At 53.5% G+C, this 18,608-nt stretch overlaps 1 protein-coding gene across 1 annotated transcript; it reads right to left on the bottom strand.

The window, feature by feature from the left end:
- Positions 1-3,921: 3,921 nt before the first annotated feature.
- On the bottom strand, positions 3,922-7,987 carry Six2 (SIX homeobox 2). The gene is made up of 2 exons (XM_004660137.2): positions 7,191-7,987; positions 3,922-5,260 (listed from the first exon to the last, which is right to left on the bottom strand). Exons 1-2 carry the CDS (start codon positions 7,748-7,750, stop codon positions 4,918-4,920), a joined length of 903 nt encoding a protein of 300 aa, XP_004660194.1. The 5' UTR covers positions 7,751-7,987; the 3' UTR covers positions 3,922-4,917.
- Positions 7,988-18,608: the final 10,621 nt, after the last annotated feature.

Below are 18,608 nucleotides of genomic sequence, written 5' to 3'. Positions count from 1 at the left end.
ATTTTTATTTATTTATTAGAGACACAGAGGACACACACACACACACACACACACACACACACAGAGAGAGAGAGAGAGAGAGAGAGAGAGATAGAGAGGGAAAGAAAGAGAGACAGAGACAGAGAGAGTGAGAATAGGCACACCAGGGCTTCCAGCTTCTGTTAACCGAACTCCAGACACAGGTGCCACCATGTGCATCTGGCTTACGTGGGACCTGGAGAATCAAACCTGGATCCTTAGGCTTCGCAGGCAAGCGCCTTAACGGCTAAGCCATCTCTCTAGCCCATTAAAAAAAAAATTATTTATTTATTAGAGACACAGAGAGAGAGAGAAGGAGAGAGAACCTGTTCTCTCTTGATATGCCCTCAGGTGATCAAGCTCCACTCCTGGTGGGACACCCCAAACGATGTTCCTTGGAAGAAACCCCAGAATCTCAGGCTGTTGGGCCTGAGTGCTCCTCCCCACCCCAGATATGAAGGCCTCCAAGTCTTGCCGGGCTAAAGAGAGACCACCAACCGCCCTGGCTAAAGGGCCTTTGTCCTGACCAAGGCCCCCAGCTCTAAAACTGGGAGGGCCCGGTGTTTTTGCCCTGTGTTCCCAGAACCCAAGAGATTTGCATTAGCCTAAGAAGAGGCTACTGGAGGCAGAAGTGGGCTGTCTTCCCATCTCAGGCCAGTGCCAAAATGCCTTGGTCTCTGGGGACAGACAAAGCCCTGCAGAGAGGAGGTGCTAAGCACTCTGGGTGGAGTGGGCCTCTGCTAGCTCTGGATTTTAGCCCTGGGGTGTGTGTGTGTGTGTGTGTGTGTGTGTGTGTGTGTGTGTGGTGGAGGTTTCCTCAAGCAGGCCTCTCCCTGTACCTCTGAGGTTTTGGATTCCCGCAGGGAAGGGAGCCTTTGAAACATATAGAGGCACCTTTTAGGCTTGGCCAGGCAGACCTTTCTTGGACCTCTCGGCTCACTTAAAATTACTGAGGGCCCATTGGAGGGCTCCCAATCTGCGCCCTAGCTACTCGGGTTCCGCCCCACACTGCCGTGGAGAAACTATTTCCGAATTCCAGTGGCAGAATTTGGAGGACACTCTGGAGGCAACCCTGCAGAGTTGCGCCCTAACACACCAGGATGCAAGCAAGGGCTTTCAGGATTAGGCCAGGGCCACCACCTGGCAACCTACACTCAGCTGGGGCCTTAGCGATCTGGAATCCTGAACCCCCTCCCTGCTTAACCACCCCCCACCACCACCGCCGCCACATCCACCACACACCACCACCCACCAGCGGTGGCCAAGAGCAGCTTCATGGGTGAGATTAACCTTGGCCCAGGTTGGGATCAGGCAGAGAGAGTGGTCCTCCTCCAGCTCCAGCACACCTCCCCCCCCCACCACCCTGGTTCTCCCAAGGGCTCAAGACATTCCCAGTCACTGTCCAAGATTGCACACCAGTACTGTTAATTTTTTTTTCCCCCTTTTCATCCCCTTGCAGTCAGCTCAGTTCACGGGCCCACCCCGGCTCACATCTCATTCATTCACCACCTAGAGTGTGTGCTCAGCACTTAAAGGTAGGGATTAGAAGGTCCTGACCTAACCCTCCAGAGGGCCCTGGGATGAAGGTTAAGAGGGACCTTCCCCAGCACAGCTTGAACCCTAGTAGTGGTCAGAAGGAGGGGCGGGGCTTATTGTCTCAAAGCAAAATTTCTGGGGCCCCAGTAGAACCCCCCCGACTGGGTTCTACTCTGTACATTTAGTTTCCAGAAGGCTGCCTGGGCATGAGACTTGGTTAGGCCCCTGGCTGAGAAGGGAACATTCAGGGAGAGAAAGTTCTGCTGGGTAGGGAGGATTAGGGGGAGGTCAAAGGGAAGTAGGTGGGAGAGGGGCGGCAGGCTCAGGAGAACCCTGTTTTGCGATCACAGATAGAAGTGGCCATCTTCAGTGGTGGGGGGCAAGATCTGTGTATTACATCTAGTGGGACGGTTGGAATGTTATGGTGGGATCCAAGCTGGAACGGGCTTGCATAGATTTATGCAGTGGGCGCCTGTAGTTTCCCCAGCTCTGTTTCCATATCTTCCTGGTCAGCTCTTCGAGGGAGAAGGAAGTTTGGCACGACCGGATTCGTCCTTACCACATACATACAAGCCTTGGCACTGGCACCCTGCCTCCCATTGGCTCTTTATAAAGATGTTGGCAAACCCCAAGGATTCCACCTGGGCAAACATTACAAGGGGGTGCTTCCGGTGGGATTCCTAAATCAGGTGGGGTTCCTCATCAGTTAGCTGCTCGCCCCTCAGAGACCAAACAGCTAGGTGTGTTGGCCTTCCCTGCAAGGGCCTGAGCAAAACCTGGTGCCCACGCCAGCAGGCGGTCCAGCAGAGGGGACTGGCAGCCCTCAGAGGTACCGACGTGTGCCCCTGATCTGCGCGTCCCTTGGATAAAAGCCTGAGGGTATGTGTGAGTGCACTTTTGCCGCAGGGGTTCAGCTATACATCACCTATGGGTGAGCGCCCTGAAGGGCGTGCGTGAAAATGAATTGAGGGTGTGTGCTTGCTTGTGACTGCAGGTGTGAACATGTATATGACAGTCTGTTTCCATTAGGCAGCCACTGTGTGTTTGGTGCCATTCAAAAATGAGTGGGACATAGCGGGCTCCCAATCAGGGTGAGCTGAACTGATGGTAACTGCGAGGGTGAGACCGGAAAATGAGAAGCCAGGAGGGATGGTGTGCGCTGCAGAGGGTACGTCCCTGTGTGTGCCTGATCTCCAAAGATGACCTGTGCAGACAGTGGCCTCTGGTAAGAGTTAAGGTGCATCACTGACCAGGCCCGTTCTCTCCAGACCTTCTAACAGCAGCTGGCTGCCCACCCTTCCAGGAAGCACTTGATTTTTCTCCTTAAAAGGGAGGGGGGCTCTCCTAAGAGGTTCCTGCAGCTGCTGTGGCTGGAATTTCTCTGTGTGTGTGTGTGGGGGGGGGTGCAGAAGTGAAGTGTAGGCCCAGGTGGAGGACGTCAACCTAGATGTATACTCGAACTCTGGGACTGCTGAGGTGTATAGCCTCCGAGGGTAGTTAAGTCACCTAATGGCCTCAATCCTAGCAGGAAGAAGTTCTTGATTCTCGAAATATCGGAGAGCAAAAGGTCTCCTGTTTTCCCCCTGATTAAATCAGGAAGTGTTGATTATATCAGAAAGGAAGTCTTGGGTGTGGGAGGGGGTGGCCCTAGGGCCCAACAAATACCTCTTTCCCTTTCTTTATGCCCTTCCAGTCCTGGACCGGCTTGGACGTTTCCCCCAGAGGGAGCTGGTACTGTAGATTAATTTACAGCCAGAGGAGCACCTGCAACGTACCTCACCTCTGATCGGAGCGCCCCCCCCCCCCGAACCCCGGCTAGCTCTACAAAACTCACCCTGCACCTCTCCTCCTCTGTCCCTCCCTGCCACTGCAGAGTGACCGGAGCTCCCGAGCCAGGAGCCTAGGTCTCTCCTGCAGTGGGCTGGCCATCATGTCTGGGACACAAGCCTTAGCAGTCCGATTTATTCCTCGGCCCCAACATCTCCAAACACCCCTACCAGCAATACGCAGGTTCTCTTTCTTCCCCCTCTACCTCCCCGCCCCAAGTAAAGAGTCAGGTAAGGAGCTCTGCCTGTAGTGCTTGGTTTGGCAAGAGCCATTTCTCTCCCAGCTTGTAAAAGGGAGCTTTTTCAAGAAAAGGAACTACGATCTTTAGAGGAGGGGACTTCAGTTTCTTTCTTTCTCTCTCTCTCTCTCTTTCTTTCTTTTCCTCCTTCTTTCACTTCACCTAGCCAGACACACACTGTGAGAAGGCAGCTCCAGGTTTCTTGAACTCACTGGAGCATTGGTGCCCAGAACGCACCCCCCGCAGCTGCCCGCCCAGGGCAGTCCAGTCCCTGTAGGGAAATCACTCCCAGCCAAGAGGCCTCGTGGCATATATCCATATATATATATATATATATTTATGGTTTCTAATTTTATTATAAAATAAAAGCAGAAATATCTTCCGATGAACATTCACATGAAGGTATGAACAGGGAAACGGCAAGTTCCTGGAGCAGGCGGAGAAGGAGGAGAGCCGGAGGCAAGGAGGAGGGGAAAGAAAGGGAGAAGGGGGGGGGGAGGGAGAGCTGTCCTGGGGTTGCTGGGATGCAACCCTTTCTCATTCACTGATTTGTCAAAAAAAAAAAAAAAAAAGCTGACACCTGCGGCTGACGTCAGCGGAGGTAAGGGACCTTCTGGGGACGCAGCCTTCGGAGCGGGCCAAGGTAGTTCCAAGGCTCTGACTGTCCTCCTCCCCCTCCTTCCAACACTCGCAGAAAGGGAGGGATAGGGGTGGGGGAGTGCAAAAAGACGATCCAGAATGAAGAACGACTGAGACTGGCGTTACACACTTGAGAGGTCAGGACAGAGCGAAAGACGCTGCTGGGAGCGAAACCGACAGCGATCCAGAAATCCAAAGGGAAACAAAAAGGAGGGAAAGCCAGAAGGGGAGAAAAGAAAGAGAAAGGGTTAAAGCAAAAGCAGTGAAAGAGAGGAAAGAGAAAGGGAAGAGAAGGGGAGAACTGAGGGGGAAAAAGAGAGAGAGAGAGAGAGGGAGAAAATGCGCACAGGGAAGGGGGGGGGTTAAGAGATTGGGAATGGAATATAATTTATTCCCTTGCCTGGCTCAAGACACGGTCCCTGGCCTCCGAAAGATCTCAAACAACTTGTTGAAAATAAATTCTGCAAAAGTGCCCCAAGCAAACAGCCGTGCGCTTTAGTCCTATCCGGGTGTCTCTGCCGGGTGGGTCCGTCTTTCAGTACCTGCACGCACCTCTCTCTCTCTCTCTCTCTCTCTCTCTCTCTCTCTCTGGTCTCTCTTGGGCCTCCTCGGGCGCTGGGCCTGCAGGACAAGTGCCCCGGAGTCCCCCCCACGGAGCTCTAGGAGCCCAAATCCACGAGGTTGGCCGACATCGGGTTGAGGATGGAGTCCTGTAGGCTGTGGTGATGCTGCAGAGGGTCTCCGCCACCACCTCCACCACCCTGCCCGGGCACGGGCACGGGGACCGCGCTGGGTCCCTGCGGGTGGCCCAGGCTGTGCAGGGAGGGGAGCCCAGGAGGCGGTGGTGGGCTGAGCAGCAGGGCCGGGCTGGACACAGAGTGGTCTGGAGTCCCCGACGGCGTCTTCTCGTCCTCGGAGCTGCCTAGCACAGACTTGCCGCTGCCGTTGAGGGAGGACGCCAGGGGGTTATGGCTGCTGGAATTGGAGTTCTCGCTGTTTTCCCTGAAAAGTGCAGCATCGGAGACAGCGGGTAAGAGCAGAACGCTTTCAAACTCCTCAAGGTAAGGTTCTTTCTTGTCCCCAACACTCTACTCACTCCCCAACTCCTGTTCTCAAATGTCTACTTTGCTATGTTTCCCAGCCCCCTATTTCTTCTCAGCGATTGAAGCACATAGCGCACGGTGCCCCGGAATTGTGGAAGGGGGTTTGGGGGACAGGCTGGGGCGGGGGGGGGGGAGAAGGGTGTGAGAGGAGCTGTCTGGAATCCCAGAATCACTTAGGCTTCCTCGAGCTAGGTTTGTTGGATAACAGCTGAGGCAGGAACCTAATGTAGGATCATTTGAAGTTGGTTATCACTCGCTTTTCCCTGCCTGAGGGGAGTCCCTGGTTGGGGAGAGGGGGGCCTCCGGGGGCTGTTTCCCCGACTCCAAACAGAGCAGCCCCTCCCCAGAGAGCTCAGCTTTGGCTGAGCCCGAAAACCAGGCTCCAAGGATGGAAAAGACTTCCTTCCCTGTGGAATAGTGAAGACTTTTAGCCAGCAAAATGGAAGCAAGCATGAAGGGAAGCTTCTGGGAGAAGTAAGGAGGGAAGAGCACGGAGTTGGTTACTGTCGACCCCCCACAATCATCAGTAGAACCTGTAGCTCTCATCTGAGGCCTGGACTCCCCTGTGGGTCCGGGCAACGGAACCCAGCGCAGAGCACGCAGCCCTTCTTCTGCTGACTGTCCAGGCCCAGATGTGGATAGATATCTGCGATCCTGGCTAGAATCTTTTCTCGGCTTCCCAATACTGCTTTTCCTCCTGCTTTCTAGAGAAGGAATCCACTGGGCTGCACGGCTGCAGCCTCTCCAACCTCAAAGTTTCAAATACCAAGGTCTAGTCCGAAGCCCATCTATCTGTTCCCCACTGGTCAGCGCCTTTCCTCGGACCCGGGTCATTCAAACTCTTTCCCTCGTTGAACACATCCCATTCCACCTAACCCAGGCGTCTTGTTCTGCTGTGAGCCACATTCTGGGTTCTGTCTGTCAACCACTCCCTGGTTCCGATTTGGAGTTTGAAGGCTGTCAGGGTTGGCAGTCATAAGGGTCTCCTGGTCAAGTTAGTTTAATTCCCTGGACACACATACAACCCCCAGCCCAAGATCTCAGCTCATCCTGGACACACCAACCTTCCCAAAGGGAGCAGGAACCGAAGAGAGAGGTGAAGGGCCTGGCAGGTCGGGGAAAGGTTGCTGGGTCCCTCAAGAGGAAAATTAAAAAAAAAAAGGGGGGGGGTACATGCGTTTGTCTTTTCTTCCAGAGCTGACAGCCTTCCCTGGACCTTGCGCCTTAGTCCTTTCCATGCGGGGATGAAGGGTTGGTTCTTAATTCCCATATCCTGACAAGGAATATTTTGGTCTACTAGTCCCTTCATCATCCAGTCCATACTAGGGAGTTCCGATCTCGTCCCTGACCACTTGGAGGGAGGGGGGAGGTGAGCAGACCCGAGGGGACACCTACGCAGTCAGAAACCCATCGGCGATTTGCTCACACTTGGGCCTAAACGCGCGACTCCCCCCCACCCCGCAAGTGTTTGCTGGATACCCAAGTCCTTGGTCTTTCTCGGGAAATTCAGAAATCCAAAATCTCTCCACTTTCGTCCACAAGCGCCCAGGGTTAAATAAGCTGACCGTTTATGGCATCACTATGCCCGCTTTAGACAAACCTCTGTCGGGGTGTGTGCGTGTGGGGGGGGGATCCGAGTGTGCAGCAAGACCTAAGGATTCTCTGGGTCCCAGTGGACGCTGCAGAGCTGGGAGCATGGACCTGCGGTCCAGTGTAGGCCTCTGCAGGAAAATCGGCAAGACTCCCGTCTCCAGGGGACCCACGGGTGTTCGCGTGTGCGTGGGCGTGGGAGGGAAACCGGGTGGCATGGAAGCTCCACTTATGCTTACCTTTCTTTGGCCTCGGCCGCCCGGTCTCGCTGTCGCCGGTTCTTGAACCAGTTGCTGACCTGCGTGGTGGTGAGGCCCGTGGCTTCGGCCAGCTCGCGCTTCTCGCGCGGGGACGGGTAGGGGTTGTGCGCGTACCATTCGCGCAGCACGCTGCGGCTCTTCTCCTTGAAGCAGTAGCTGGTCTCCTCGCCGTCCCAGATGGAGCGGGGCAGCGGGAACTTACGGCGCACGCGGTACTTGCCCACGGCGCCCAGGGGCCGGCCGCGCAGCTTCTCGGCCTCGATGTAGTGAGCCTTGAGCCAGAGCTGCTGCAGCTTGGCGTGGTTGTGCGGCGAGAACTGGTGGCTCTCCAGGATCTTGTAGAGCTCGCGGAAGTTGCCCCGGTGGAAGGCCACCACGGCCTTGGCTTTGAGCACGCTCTCATTTTTGTGGAGGTGTTCGCAGGCGGGCAGGGACCACAGGAAGCGGCCCAGCCGCTCGATGTTACCGCCCTGCTGCAGCACCTCGCACACGCACGCCACTTGCTCCTGCGTGAAGCCGAACGTGGGCAGCATGGACATGGTGCCGGGATGCGCACCCCTCGGATGCTCCCCGTCCACGCGCGCGCGCGCGCGCGCGCGCCCTCACCGCGCCGCTCCGTCCCGCATGGGTCTCCACGAAGTTACCGGCCAGTCCCGGGCCTACAGACAGACAGGCAAGGGCGGGTTACCACCCTACACCTTCCCGGAGGGAGGGGAATCAGACTCCCGAGTCACTGCACCACGGCCTCGAGCCGGCCACGGGTCCCGCCGCGCAGCAGCTCCGCGTCCCCGCCGTCCGCGCCTTCGCCCGAAGCCGGGGGCCGCCGCCGCCCGGGGCGCCGCTCCGCATGCTCCGCGCGCCCGCCCGCTTCCTCCGCCGCTTCTCTCCAAGCTTTTTTTCCCCCCACCGAACGGCTCTCTCCCTCCCGTGGAGCTCGCTCGCAGCTTTTTTAATAATATTATTCTAAGCGGGCATGAGGCGCGGCGGCCCGCGCCCTGATTGGTCCGGTTATCTGACCCGGGGCCTACCCGCGCCAGACAATAGTCGAGTCAAATTATTCGCCATGGAGACGCTGTCAGTCATCGGTAACCCGAGCCCCCTAAGGCCTGGCAGCTCTATCCCCCCCACCACCACCACCCCAGCCCCCCTCCATTCCCCAACTCCAACCCTCTCCTCCCGCTGACAGATCGCGGGGCTGGGCGCAAAGCGCAGGAGCCGCCAGCGCCCCGAGGCTCTCTCCAAAAGCCTGGGAGGCCGGAGAGGGGACGGGCCTAGCCCGGCCGAAGACGTGGATGATTGACGGGACGGACGCCCAAAGAGCTAGGGAGGAGGAGGAGGAGGAGGAGGAGGAGGAGGAGGATACAGTGTGTGTGGGTGAGGGGGGTGATGAGTGAGGACGCGCTATGAAGACGAGGGAGGGCAGAGATGGGAAGGGAAGAGAGAAGAGCGCAAAGCGAAGGACCCTGTGCAGGAGTACCAGGCAGGAAAGGGAAGAAGGAGTCTCCAAAGAGGGGGAGAAAGTGGGGAGGGGGGCGGCTAAAAAGGGGAAACCGGCAACCTCGCCCGGGACTCTCACTGCAGCATCGAGTCGCTCCGGAGGTCCCCGGAGCGGGCCAGCGGGATGGAGAGTTTGGAAGGGCTCAAGGGGCTGCTCCAAGATTTTGAGTTTTCCAGCTGACAGTGTCCCCTTCCCCCTCTCGTCCCCTCCCCATCCTGCTACGTCGCCCGCCCGGACCCAAGTTGTTCTCCAGGGAAAAGGGGAGGAGGTGGGCAGAGAAGTGAGGGAATTGGCCGCTGCCCGACGCCCGAGCGTTCAACTTTTCCGGCGGATCCCGCCTTTCCCGGGCGTCCGAGCCGGACTGTCTGCCTCGCGGCCGGGGGTACCGCCCCTCCTCGGCGCGCTCGGCTCCCGGTCGGGCGGGGACTCAGACTTAACCCCACCGGTCCCACGGCCCCTAGGAGCTCCCGGCAGTTCGGTGTTGTCCTCCACGGAAGTTGATTACGGTCAGACCGGGGACGCCGAGCCGTTCAAGACCGAGAGTGTGTGTGTGTAGCGCTTCCCCGGTTGCGTGGCGCAAAGCGAGGGGTGCCGCGGGCAAGATCTGCGCTAGCCTGGGCCCTCCCTCCGCCTTATCTGGGCTCAGGTTCCGGGTCGCTTCAGCCTGAGAACCCGGCCTCCTTTTGAGAGTTCCAGGGTGAGAGCCTTAAAAGGGTGGGGGGGGGTGGCCTTTTTGTTTCTCTGGGCGAACTGTGAAAACATGTCATGCAGGTTATGTGGAGAGAAGGGCGCACGTGAAGGAGATGGAAGTGGGCGGCTTATGATGGAGAGATGTTTCTGCTGGAGTTTTGAAAAGCCCCGGACTTAGCTCTTTGCCCAGCTTGCACTTTCTGTTTCCTTACCAACCCCGCTTTTCTACTTAGCTGTTGCAGGCTGCGAGCTTCCAGAGACGTTCTTAACGCCAAGGCCCAAGCTAACACAGATCTAGTCTCTCTGATCTCTGCCTAGGGCTATATGACATCCAAGTCCAGGGCGCATTCTTGTTTCTACCCCTGGAAGCTTTCAAAGACGGGAACGTGTTGAGATTGAAAAACAAAACAAAACAAAACAAAAAAAACAACACTGAAATGGGAGCCCAGAGTCCCGGTTTGCACTTGATTTCTGTGAGCAAAGCACACATTTTTTATGTTAAGGATCCAGTATGATTTCCCAAACTCACCCTGGAAGTCCTTTGGCGGTGATGCAAGCTTAAGAAAGTCTCAGCCTCAGATTCCCTGTAAGACTGTCGTGCCTAGAGGCCTATCTGCTATCTTCCTATTAAAGTAAGTGCCAAACCCGCACCAGGAGGACCGCGCCATTGCAGAAATCCAGACAGCATCATTATACACTTCTGGATGCGCCCTGATGTAGCCAGACAACTCTATCCAGAGTCCCTATGACTCCCAAGTTTGCCCCTGAAGGAGATATAAGTAGAAGACCTAGAAAAGAATTTCCTCCAATGATGAACGGACCCTAATTTGCTCAGCTTCAATAAAAATCTCTTCTTGGCCACACATATAATAAAAAGGGTTCAGCTGACAGGCCAGTCCCAGCTCTGGCCATCGCTACCTTGTCATGGTTGAAGGTGGGAATACCTTGGTTAGGCGTGAGTGGATGAAACCATGTGGTTGTTTGTTAGTGTGAGACTCTGGGCCCATTTCTGGTGCCAGACTGGGGCGGGGGTGGGGGGGGGGGCCCAGGGTGATGCTTAAATCCCTGCCTGCTCTGAGTGGAAGAATGCTAACACTGAAGATGTGTTTTCCGCAGCCTCAGCCCCAGCTTTACTGTAAATGTGCCCCTGCGTCCACCCGTTAGGCCCTTGGAGCTGCCCAAGCTCAAGATAGACTCCTGTGCCTTTCCTGGAGTGCCAGTACGTTCCCTCCCAGAGCTGTCCCCTTTGCCATCCTCAGGCCCTAAACCCAATCATTAGTCCTAACCCAGAACCTCACTCAGCAGTAGCAAGCACAGAGTACGTGAAGGCGCCTGCCACCTAGATTGCCCTATGAATAGTCATTGCTGAGCGCCAAGCCCTGAACATTTGCAGCACCATTACCCAATGAATGAGGAGTGTGATATTAGCTATCCCCTTCTGCGCCCCCCCCCCCCCCGCATGTTTGTAGGAAACCAGCTCTAGCAGGTCTGGGCCAGAACTTCTTGGCAGCAGGGCCACTGTGGATGCCTGCCCTAAAAAGGTTTGGTAGCAACCAGGGTCTCTCCACACTGGACAGTCCTTCCCTGCCTGGCCCCTCTCTCCAGCTTGGCCACAGAAACCGAACACTTGGTAGGTGTCTGGGTGGGGATTTGATAAGACGCCAGCGTGACCCTAAAACAATCTCAGCATCACCCCCCACCCTAGTTCCAACCTAGTTCCAGCTGTTTGAGAACCCTGTTGGGGGGGGGTCAGGTCTACCACACCTTAGTCTCCAGAGATCTTGTACTTTCCCCACCACGAAGACGCACCCGCAAAGGGCTTGCACTAGACGTTCCAGGCAATGGCAAGAGAGGGTCTGTGACAAAGGACGAAGGAAGCGTCCAAACCTTTGAAATCTGGGGCTTCATTGACCGGCCTCTTGCACTTTAAGCTGCAAGGGAAATCCCCAGGGAGTATTTAGAATTTCTCGTGGGTGGGAGTGCTCAGTGATCTCAAACCGACAGGATGTTCTCTGCCCCCCCCCCCCCCGCGACTTTTGGGCAAGGACACTCTGAGGCCTTTCTGTCCAAAGATGGGCAGGAAACTTGCGGGACAGAACCCGAAAGCCACCGCTGACCCGCACACCCGTTGATCAGCTGAGACGGGCTGTGCACCCATTTGCAGCCACACAGTCTTCCTCCTCACAAGGCCTCTCTTCTTTGGCTCGGGAACCGTTTCGAACTGGATGACCTAGAGGGAAGGTACAACTCGCCGGCTATTTTTTCCAAGGCCGGCGGACCAGAAGATGTTTGTTCCGGGCAAACCTGAACCCTCCCTTGTTTGGGGCACAAGGAAGGAAAAAGTGGGCTTTTCCAGGAAGAGTCAGAGAAACGAGTGTACCTGGCCTTTAAATTTTTTCCAGCCTCTAAAGGCTGAAGAAATCCCTAATTCAGTCTCCCGACACTTCCCGCCTCCGACGCTTGCTCCGGGGCGCAGCTGGGCACTGGGAACTGGGGTAAGGGCATGCTTCTACCACGTGGGCTCTCTGCGCCCTCCGCCCGGTAGGCTTCCGGAGACATTCTGGAAGCTCGGGACACATACTCGCCCCAACCCACGTGGGCCAGGACGGTGCGTTTCGTTGAAAGCGGGCCGGTGGCGCAGGATCGCTTTGCGTTTCGGCGGTCGCTGACACCCCACCTGTTCCCTTGCATCGACACGGGGGTGTGTCGTGTCCCTACGGGTACAGCTGGCTGTTTACAAACCTGGGCAATTCTACGGTTTTTCTGTGTGGTTCAATGTTTGGGGCAGGTCAAGGTGCTGACAGTCCGTTCGTCTCCACGGTGCGCCCTGAACCCGAGCAAGGTTGCTGGGGTCCGGGCACGGGGCTCCCCATCAACCCCACTATTCAAGGATCCGAACATCCCGCATCCCCGGGTCTCCAAATTCAACGGTTTGGAGGCCTTGACCTCACCGGGGAATCTTGTTCAAACGAAAAGAGAGCGCAAGCGAGTTTGGGGCGCTTTTGAGGGTCCCCGCCGGGGAGCGGGATTTGCTCGCGAGGTGCGGGCAGCAGCCGGGGTGGGAAGTCTCCAACCCTGCGGGCCTCCGGACGGCTTTGCGCTCTCTCCCGGGGCCTCATCTCTGCGCCCCGGGCTGGGGGACGCGGTCCAGGCGTGCGCTCGGGCCGGGCTCGCGTGGCTTTTGGCTCCCGAAGCTGCCGCGAGGTGGGTTTTCCGAGGGACAAGTAGAGTGGTTGTGCCACCCCTACCTACCCTCCCCACAGTCCTGACAGCAATCGGATCTGGGCCTGTGCGCCGCCAACCGGTGGGTCCCCGGAGTCAGTTCCCCCTAGCGGAGGAGGTAGAAGGCCCGACACCCGCGCTGCATCCGCAGTCCCTTCTGCGCCCGCCGGGAAGAGGGCGCGCGCGCGTGCGCGCCACACACACACATACCCACACACACACACCAGCAGGGTCTGATCACAGTACTGTTGGTTGGGGGGTGGGGGGTGGGGGGTGGGGAGGAAGGGAGACACTAGCTTTCGTCCCTATCATGTTTCCCTGGAGTGTCTGTGCGCCGGGGGACACGTTCGAATGGATGCCTGAATGACCAATTGGATTTGACTGGCATCAACAACTGGAAAGTGCCCTCTGGTCCTCTCTTCCGGGCAGCCCTTCTCTCGCAGCAGGAGCTCCTTGCTCTCCTATCTAGGGGGAGAGAGTCCCAGAGAGCTGAATGTCTTCCTTCAACCAGCAGTGCTCAGTGGTGGAGTTTTCCTCCGGGGCCTAAGAAGCTGCAGACTGAACTTGCTGCTCCTCAGAAGTTCAGGTCTCGTTGCCTATGGCACTATGCGTTCCCGAGGCTTGCAGGAAAGTTTTTTAAGGGGCGGTATTTTAGTTTGTGTGTGTGTGTGGGGGGGGGGCTGCTGTCTTTAGTTGCATTTCCTTAGTTACTTTACAAAAAAAAAATCCCCTGCAGGCAATGGGTAGATCAAGTTTCCTGCACGAAGTGACTTTCTCTCTCTTATTCTTTCCATTACCTGGGAGAAACTCTCTCTGCGAGTAGGGATTCCTGACTTGGCCCTTCTCTCTCATGTGGCATCTATTTTTATTACCGTTAATTACAATGCTTCAGTCCCACTCATCAGTGACACCCCTCCCCTTCCCCCAGCTGGTGACTGCTTTGGGTAACATCTGGGTGAGGGGTTACTCCCAGCTGGCCATTGGAAGAAGACACAGGGGTTTCCACCAATTACTGTGAACCAGATGTTTAGTGAGCTTTCTCTGGAATGTCCAAAACAATTGTATTCAGTTCTACTAACAACTATTGCTCACTATGCAATGGGCTCTTATATCCATTTTCCCTCCCTCCCTTCCTTCTTTTGAGACAGGATTTCTCTTTAATGCAGGCTAGCCTGGCCTCGAACTCACAGTGATTCTCCTTCTTCAGTCTCCCAAGTGCTGGGACAAAAGGTTTATACCGCCTTACTCAGAAAGTTTCCACTATTTTTTACATTTTTTAAAGCCATGTGCTTCTTAATTAATTTATTTTTAAACTTTTTATTAACAGCCTCCATACATATACATAATGTACCCAGACCATAATATCATAATATCTTCCCACCATCCTTCCTCGTCCCTGCTCTGCTATCTTTTTTTGGGAGGGGGGTTCAGGTAGAGTCTTGATGTAGCCCAGACTGAACTGGAATTCCCTGTATAGTCTCAGGCTGGTCTGGAACTCATAGCAATCCTACTTCTGTTTCCTGAGTGCTGGGATTAAAGGTGAGCCACCACGCCTGGATAGTTGTTCTGTTTTGATGTCATCACTTTTAATATTTTTATTTATTTATTTGACAGAGAAAGAGGGAGAGAGAAAGAGAAAGAATGAGTGTGCCAGGGCCTCCAGCCACTGCAAAGGAACTCCAGATACGTGCGCCCCCTTGTGCATCTGGCTAACGTGGGTCCTGAGGAATTGAACCTGGGTCCTTTGGCTTTGCAGGCAAGCACCTTAACCGCTAAGCCATCTCTCCAGCCCTGCCATGTGCTTTTTAAAATATTTTATTTAATTTATTAATGAGAGAGGGGGGCACAGATAGAGAATGGGTGCAGGGCCTCTAGCGACTACAAACAAACTCCAGACATATGTACCACCTTGTGCATCTGACTTACGTGGGTCCTGGAGAATTGAACCTGGGTCCTTTGGCTTTGCAGGCAAACACCTTAATCGCTAAGCCACCTCTCCAACCCAATTTCAACATTTTACGGGGAACCTGGAAAAAAAAAAATCAACGCTGGTCTTGTCTTGGAAATCCAATACCTTGTTGTCTCCGAGTTAAAGCTAAAATCCAGGGTCGTTTCTTACCGCATCATGTGTGTGAATTAATTTATGCAGAGTTCTGTAAGAACACTTTAATGATGTGGGTTGAAACAAGATACAACCCTGCTGGGCAGAGACCCAGTGTGGGAACGGGCTGCTGCAGAAGTCCTCAGAGGACGCCTGTGAATGCGGTGGCGCTGGGAATTACGGCAGCAGTTATGCTTGCCCCTCTTGTGGATATTGTCTCTGTCCCAAGCAGCTCTGATACCATGCCACTGTCAATGTATTGTCACACATGGGAAAAAGCAAGGTCGGTGGAACAGAGAATGTGGGCTCTAGCATGGGACAGGGGTACTTCAAGAATCCACACCCGCCACTTTAGTAAGTTCCTCCAACTCCGAGTGTATTTTATTCATTTTGTAAAGCGGACAAAAGAGCCCAAGTGCATAGTAAGCATCCGGTAGTTTGTAGAACTGCATGCAGTTGTTTTGGGACATTTGAAAGGAAGTTCACTAGACGTGTGGTTCATAGTAGGCTGCTATATCCAGGGCTGTGACTGAGTTGGGGTGTTTAGAGTTGCATGTAGGTATCATTACTTAATCTAATCCATCTTCTTGGTTTCAGTGACCCACGGCCAACTCAAGTTTGAAAATTTTACGTAGGCTTTTTTTCTTTTCAATTTTTTTTATTGACAACTTCCGTGATTATTAAAAATATCCCATGGTAATGCTCTCCCTCCCCCCAATTTCCCTTTTGCAACTCCACTCTCCATCATATCCCCTCCCCCTCTCAATCAGTCTCTCTTTTATTTTGATTTCATGATTTTTTTTCCTCCTATTCTGATGGTCTCATGTAGGTAGTGTCAGGCACTGTGAGGTCATGGATATCCAGGCCATTTTGTGTCTGGGGGGAGCACGTTGTAAGGAGTCCTACCCTTCCTTTGGCTCTTACATTCTTTCTGCCACCTCTTCCACAATGGACCCTGAGCCTTGTAAGGTGTGATAGAGATAATGCAGTGTTGAGCACTCCTGTCACTTCTTTCCAGCACCATGATGACTTCTGAGTCATCCCAAGATCACTGCCATCTGAAAAGAGAAGATTCTCTACCAAAAGTGAGAATATAATATAATATAATATAATATAATATAATATAATATAATAGTATGAACATTAAGAGAAGTGCTTACTGGGCAGTTTGATAAGCATGGTATATACAGTTAGCCAGACTGTAGGCTTTTTTTTTTTTTTTTTTAAGCAATAAACAACTCACCAGGTTTAAATTGCACATCAAGTATCCTGACAGAATTTGAAGCCATCTTTCTCTGGCCCACCTGGGATTGCGTTGTTCAGTACACCGACCACACTGCACAGTACGTAGGATTCACCCATGAGTCGTCAGCAACCCTTTCTCTCCGTTACCAGATCATCTGCACAGGGAACCTTTTCTTTACTTACCCCTGGCCCCAAAGCACCATGGTCATGATGCTGACAAGTTTACCCCAGCACTTCACTCACAAATTAAACTTGATCATAGCTATGTATGTATAGCAGAAAGGAATACGCCAAGCTGTGATTCCAGAAATGTCTTGGAATATGTCTCCTGCAGACAAGGTGGGAGATTTCTACTGTATCTTAGTAATATCCTGGATGAAGTGTCAAAAAGAAGATTTAGAGGCTGGAGAGATGGCTTAGCAGTTAAGGCGGTTGCCTGTGAAACCTTAAGGACCCAGGTTTGATTCCCCCAGGAAGCTAGATGCACGAGGTGGTGCATGCGTCTGGAGTTCCTTTATAGTGGCTGGAGGCCTTGGAACTCCCATCCTCTTCCTCTCCCCCCTCCCTCTTTCTCACTCTCTCTCTCTCTTCTGTCTCTCAAATAAGTAAATAAATAAAATTAAATATTTTTCATTTGACAAAGGTAAAGCATCTATATATATATATATATATCTATCCTCTCTCTCTCTATATATGTATATGTATGTATGTATGTATATATATATATATATATATATATTTTTTTTTTTTTTTTTCCAAGAGACTTGTGGAAAACCTCAGGTATGTGACAAGGTTCTTGGGAGCAGTTGGAAAGAAGGAAGGGTGCCCTAGGAGACCACCCAGGTCTCTGTGGTCCAGGGCAACCTTGGAAAGTGTGGGATTTGGAGTCAGCCAAGGGAGTTAGTGCCTACTCCATCACTCAGTGACAGTGCGACCAAAAGCAAGCCACTCAATCTTAGAGAGTCGGTTTTCTGGTCTGGGTTGGGGAAGACATGAAACTCAGGCACAACAAATACCTTGCTTCTAGGGACTGGGAAGAGGAAATGAGTTCATGCCTGCAAGAGTCTGCCTTGCTGTTCTGAGACAAATGTTCTGAGAACTTCAGCTGCCAGAATGGTTTGCATTATCAGATGCTCTTTCCAGGATTTCAGTCTCATTAGAACAATTCCCAGAAAGCAAAAGACAGCTGCACGCAAGCGTGACATTGCGTCTTCTAGTCCTATGGGCTGGAGACAAGATTTCTCCTCGTGTTGGGTTAGTGCTCAGAGCTAAGCACACAGCAGAGTATATACCAAGAGCTCTGCAGTTGTCTGTGGGTTGTGATGGTGGCCAAGAGACCATGGGTTGACCCTCCTTCTCTTCCCTAACTCCTTCCCCATCCCCTGTACCTTGAGATAGAGCCAGATGTATCCATTAAGATAAGATATAGCTTCATGTGCGCACAGAGTAATGTTCCAATGTATAGCGGGTATGGCAGTACTATAAAAAGAATATTATTACCTTTATAGATGAGGAGACAGGCTCAGAGAGATTAAGCAATTTGACCAAGATTATACAGCTAATATAGAACCCCTGAAATTTCATCTGGTACCAGAACTGAGGCCATAAACCCTAAGCCTTAGCGCCTCTATTTCTTCTCCTGGTGGGCACCATTGTGAGAGGGCAGGCCACAGAGCAGCAAGTGCCCTTAACCTTGCAGAGGGTGAAGCCTGGCACCTCACATGGCCCCACTGAGTTGAGCCTGAGGCCCGGAGAGAATGAGCGTCTTAGTCAAGGACTTGGGAGCACAGGTCATGGGGATCCACTCAGAGCAACAGAAGCAATGAAAGAAAGACTCAATATAAGTTAGGACTCGGGATACAACATGGACCCAAGGGCAGGGAGCTCCAGTGTCCTTAAGAGGAGTGGAACTTGTACTTGGAGAACAGCTGAGGATCAAGGCAGCTTATTTCTCCAGCTCTGGCGTTAGAATGGTTTCCTCTCTCTGCTCCGCTCTGGCCACCTCTGTTCTTCCCTCTACGAAGAGCAACTTTCCCCGTCTCTACTTCATTCAACACTTCTCCAGCCTCTGCTGCATCCTCCTGGTCCTGGTCCTCCAAAATCTCTGCCCCCGCAGAGTGAAGGAGGAGGAGAGGAAATAGGGAACAGGTAGGGAGAGAACCAGAGAACATCTACAGGCTCATGATGGGTCAGGTGATCTTCACTGCAATTGGTGATGTTCAGGTGGTGGGAGAGTGTTACAGTCAGGTCCGCATTACTGATAGAAATCATCCAACCAAGAGCAGCTTGTGGGAAAAAAGAGGTTTATTTTGGCTTACAGGCTCAAGGAGAAACTCCATGATGGAACGGGGAAACGATGGCATGAGCAGAAGGTGGACAATAGCAAGAGGAGAGTGTGCCAAACACTGGCAAGGGGACGCTGGCTATAACACCCATAAGCCCGCCCCCAACAACACACCGCCTCCAGGAGGCGCTAATCCCCAAATCTCCATCAGCTGGGGAACCTAGCATTCAGAACACCTGAGTTTATGGGGGACACCTGAATCAATCCAGCACAGAGAGACTCTCTGACCCACTTTCCCAGCCACATTGACTGTGAAGCCAGCTGGCCAGTATGCATGTCTCCTCCCTGGCACATACT

The sequence above is a fragment of the Jaculus jaculus genome, chromosome 18 (genome assembly GCF_020740685.1).
Source record: "Jaculus jaculus isolate mJacJac1 chromosome 18, mJacJac1.mat.Y.cur, whole genome shotgun sequence".
Classification (NCBI taxonomy): Eukaryota; Metazoa; Chordata; class Mammalia; order Rodentia; family Dipodidae; genus Jaculus; species Jaculus jaculus.
The sequence above is the reverse complement of the archived record's forward strand: the minus strand, read 5'-3'. Positions and strand labels throughout refer to the sequence as shown.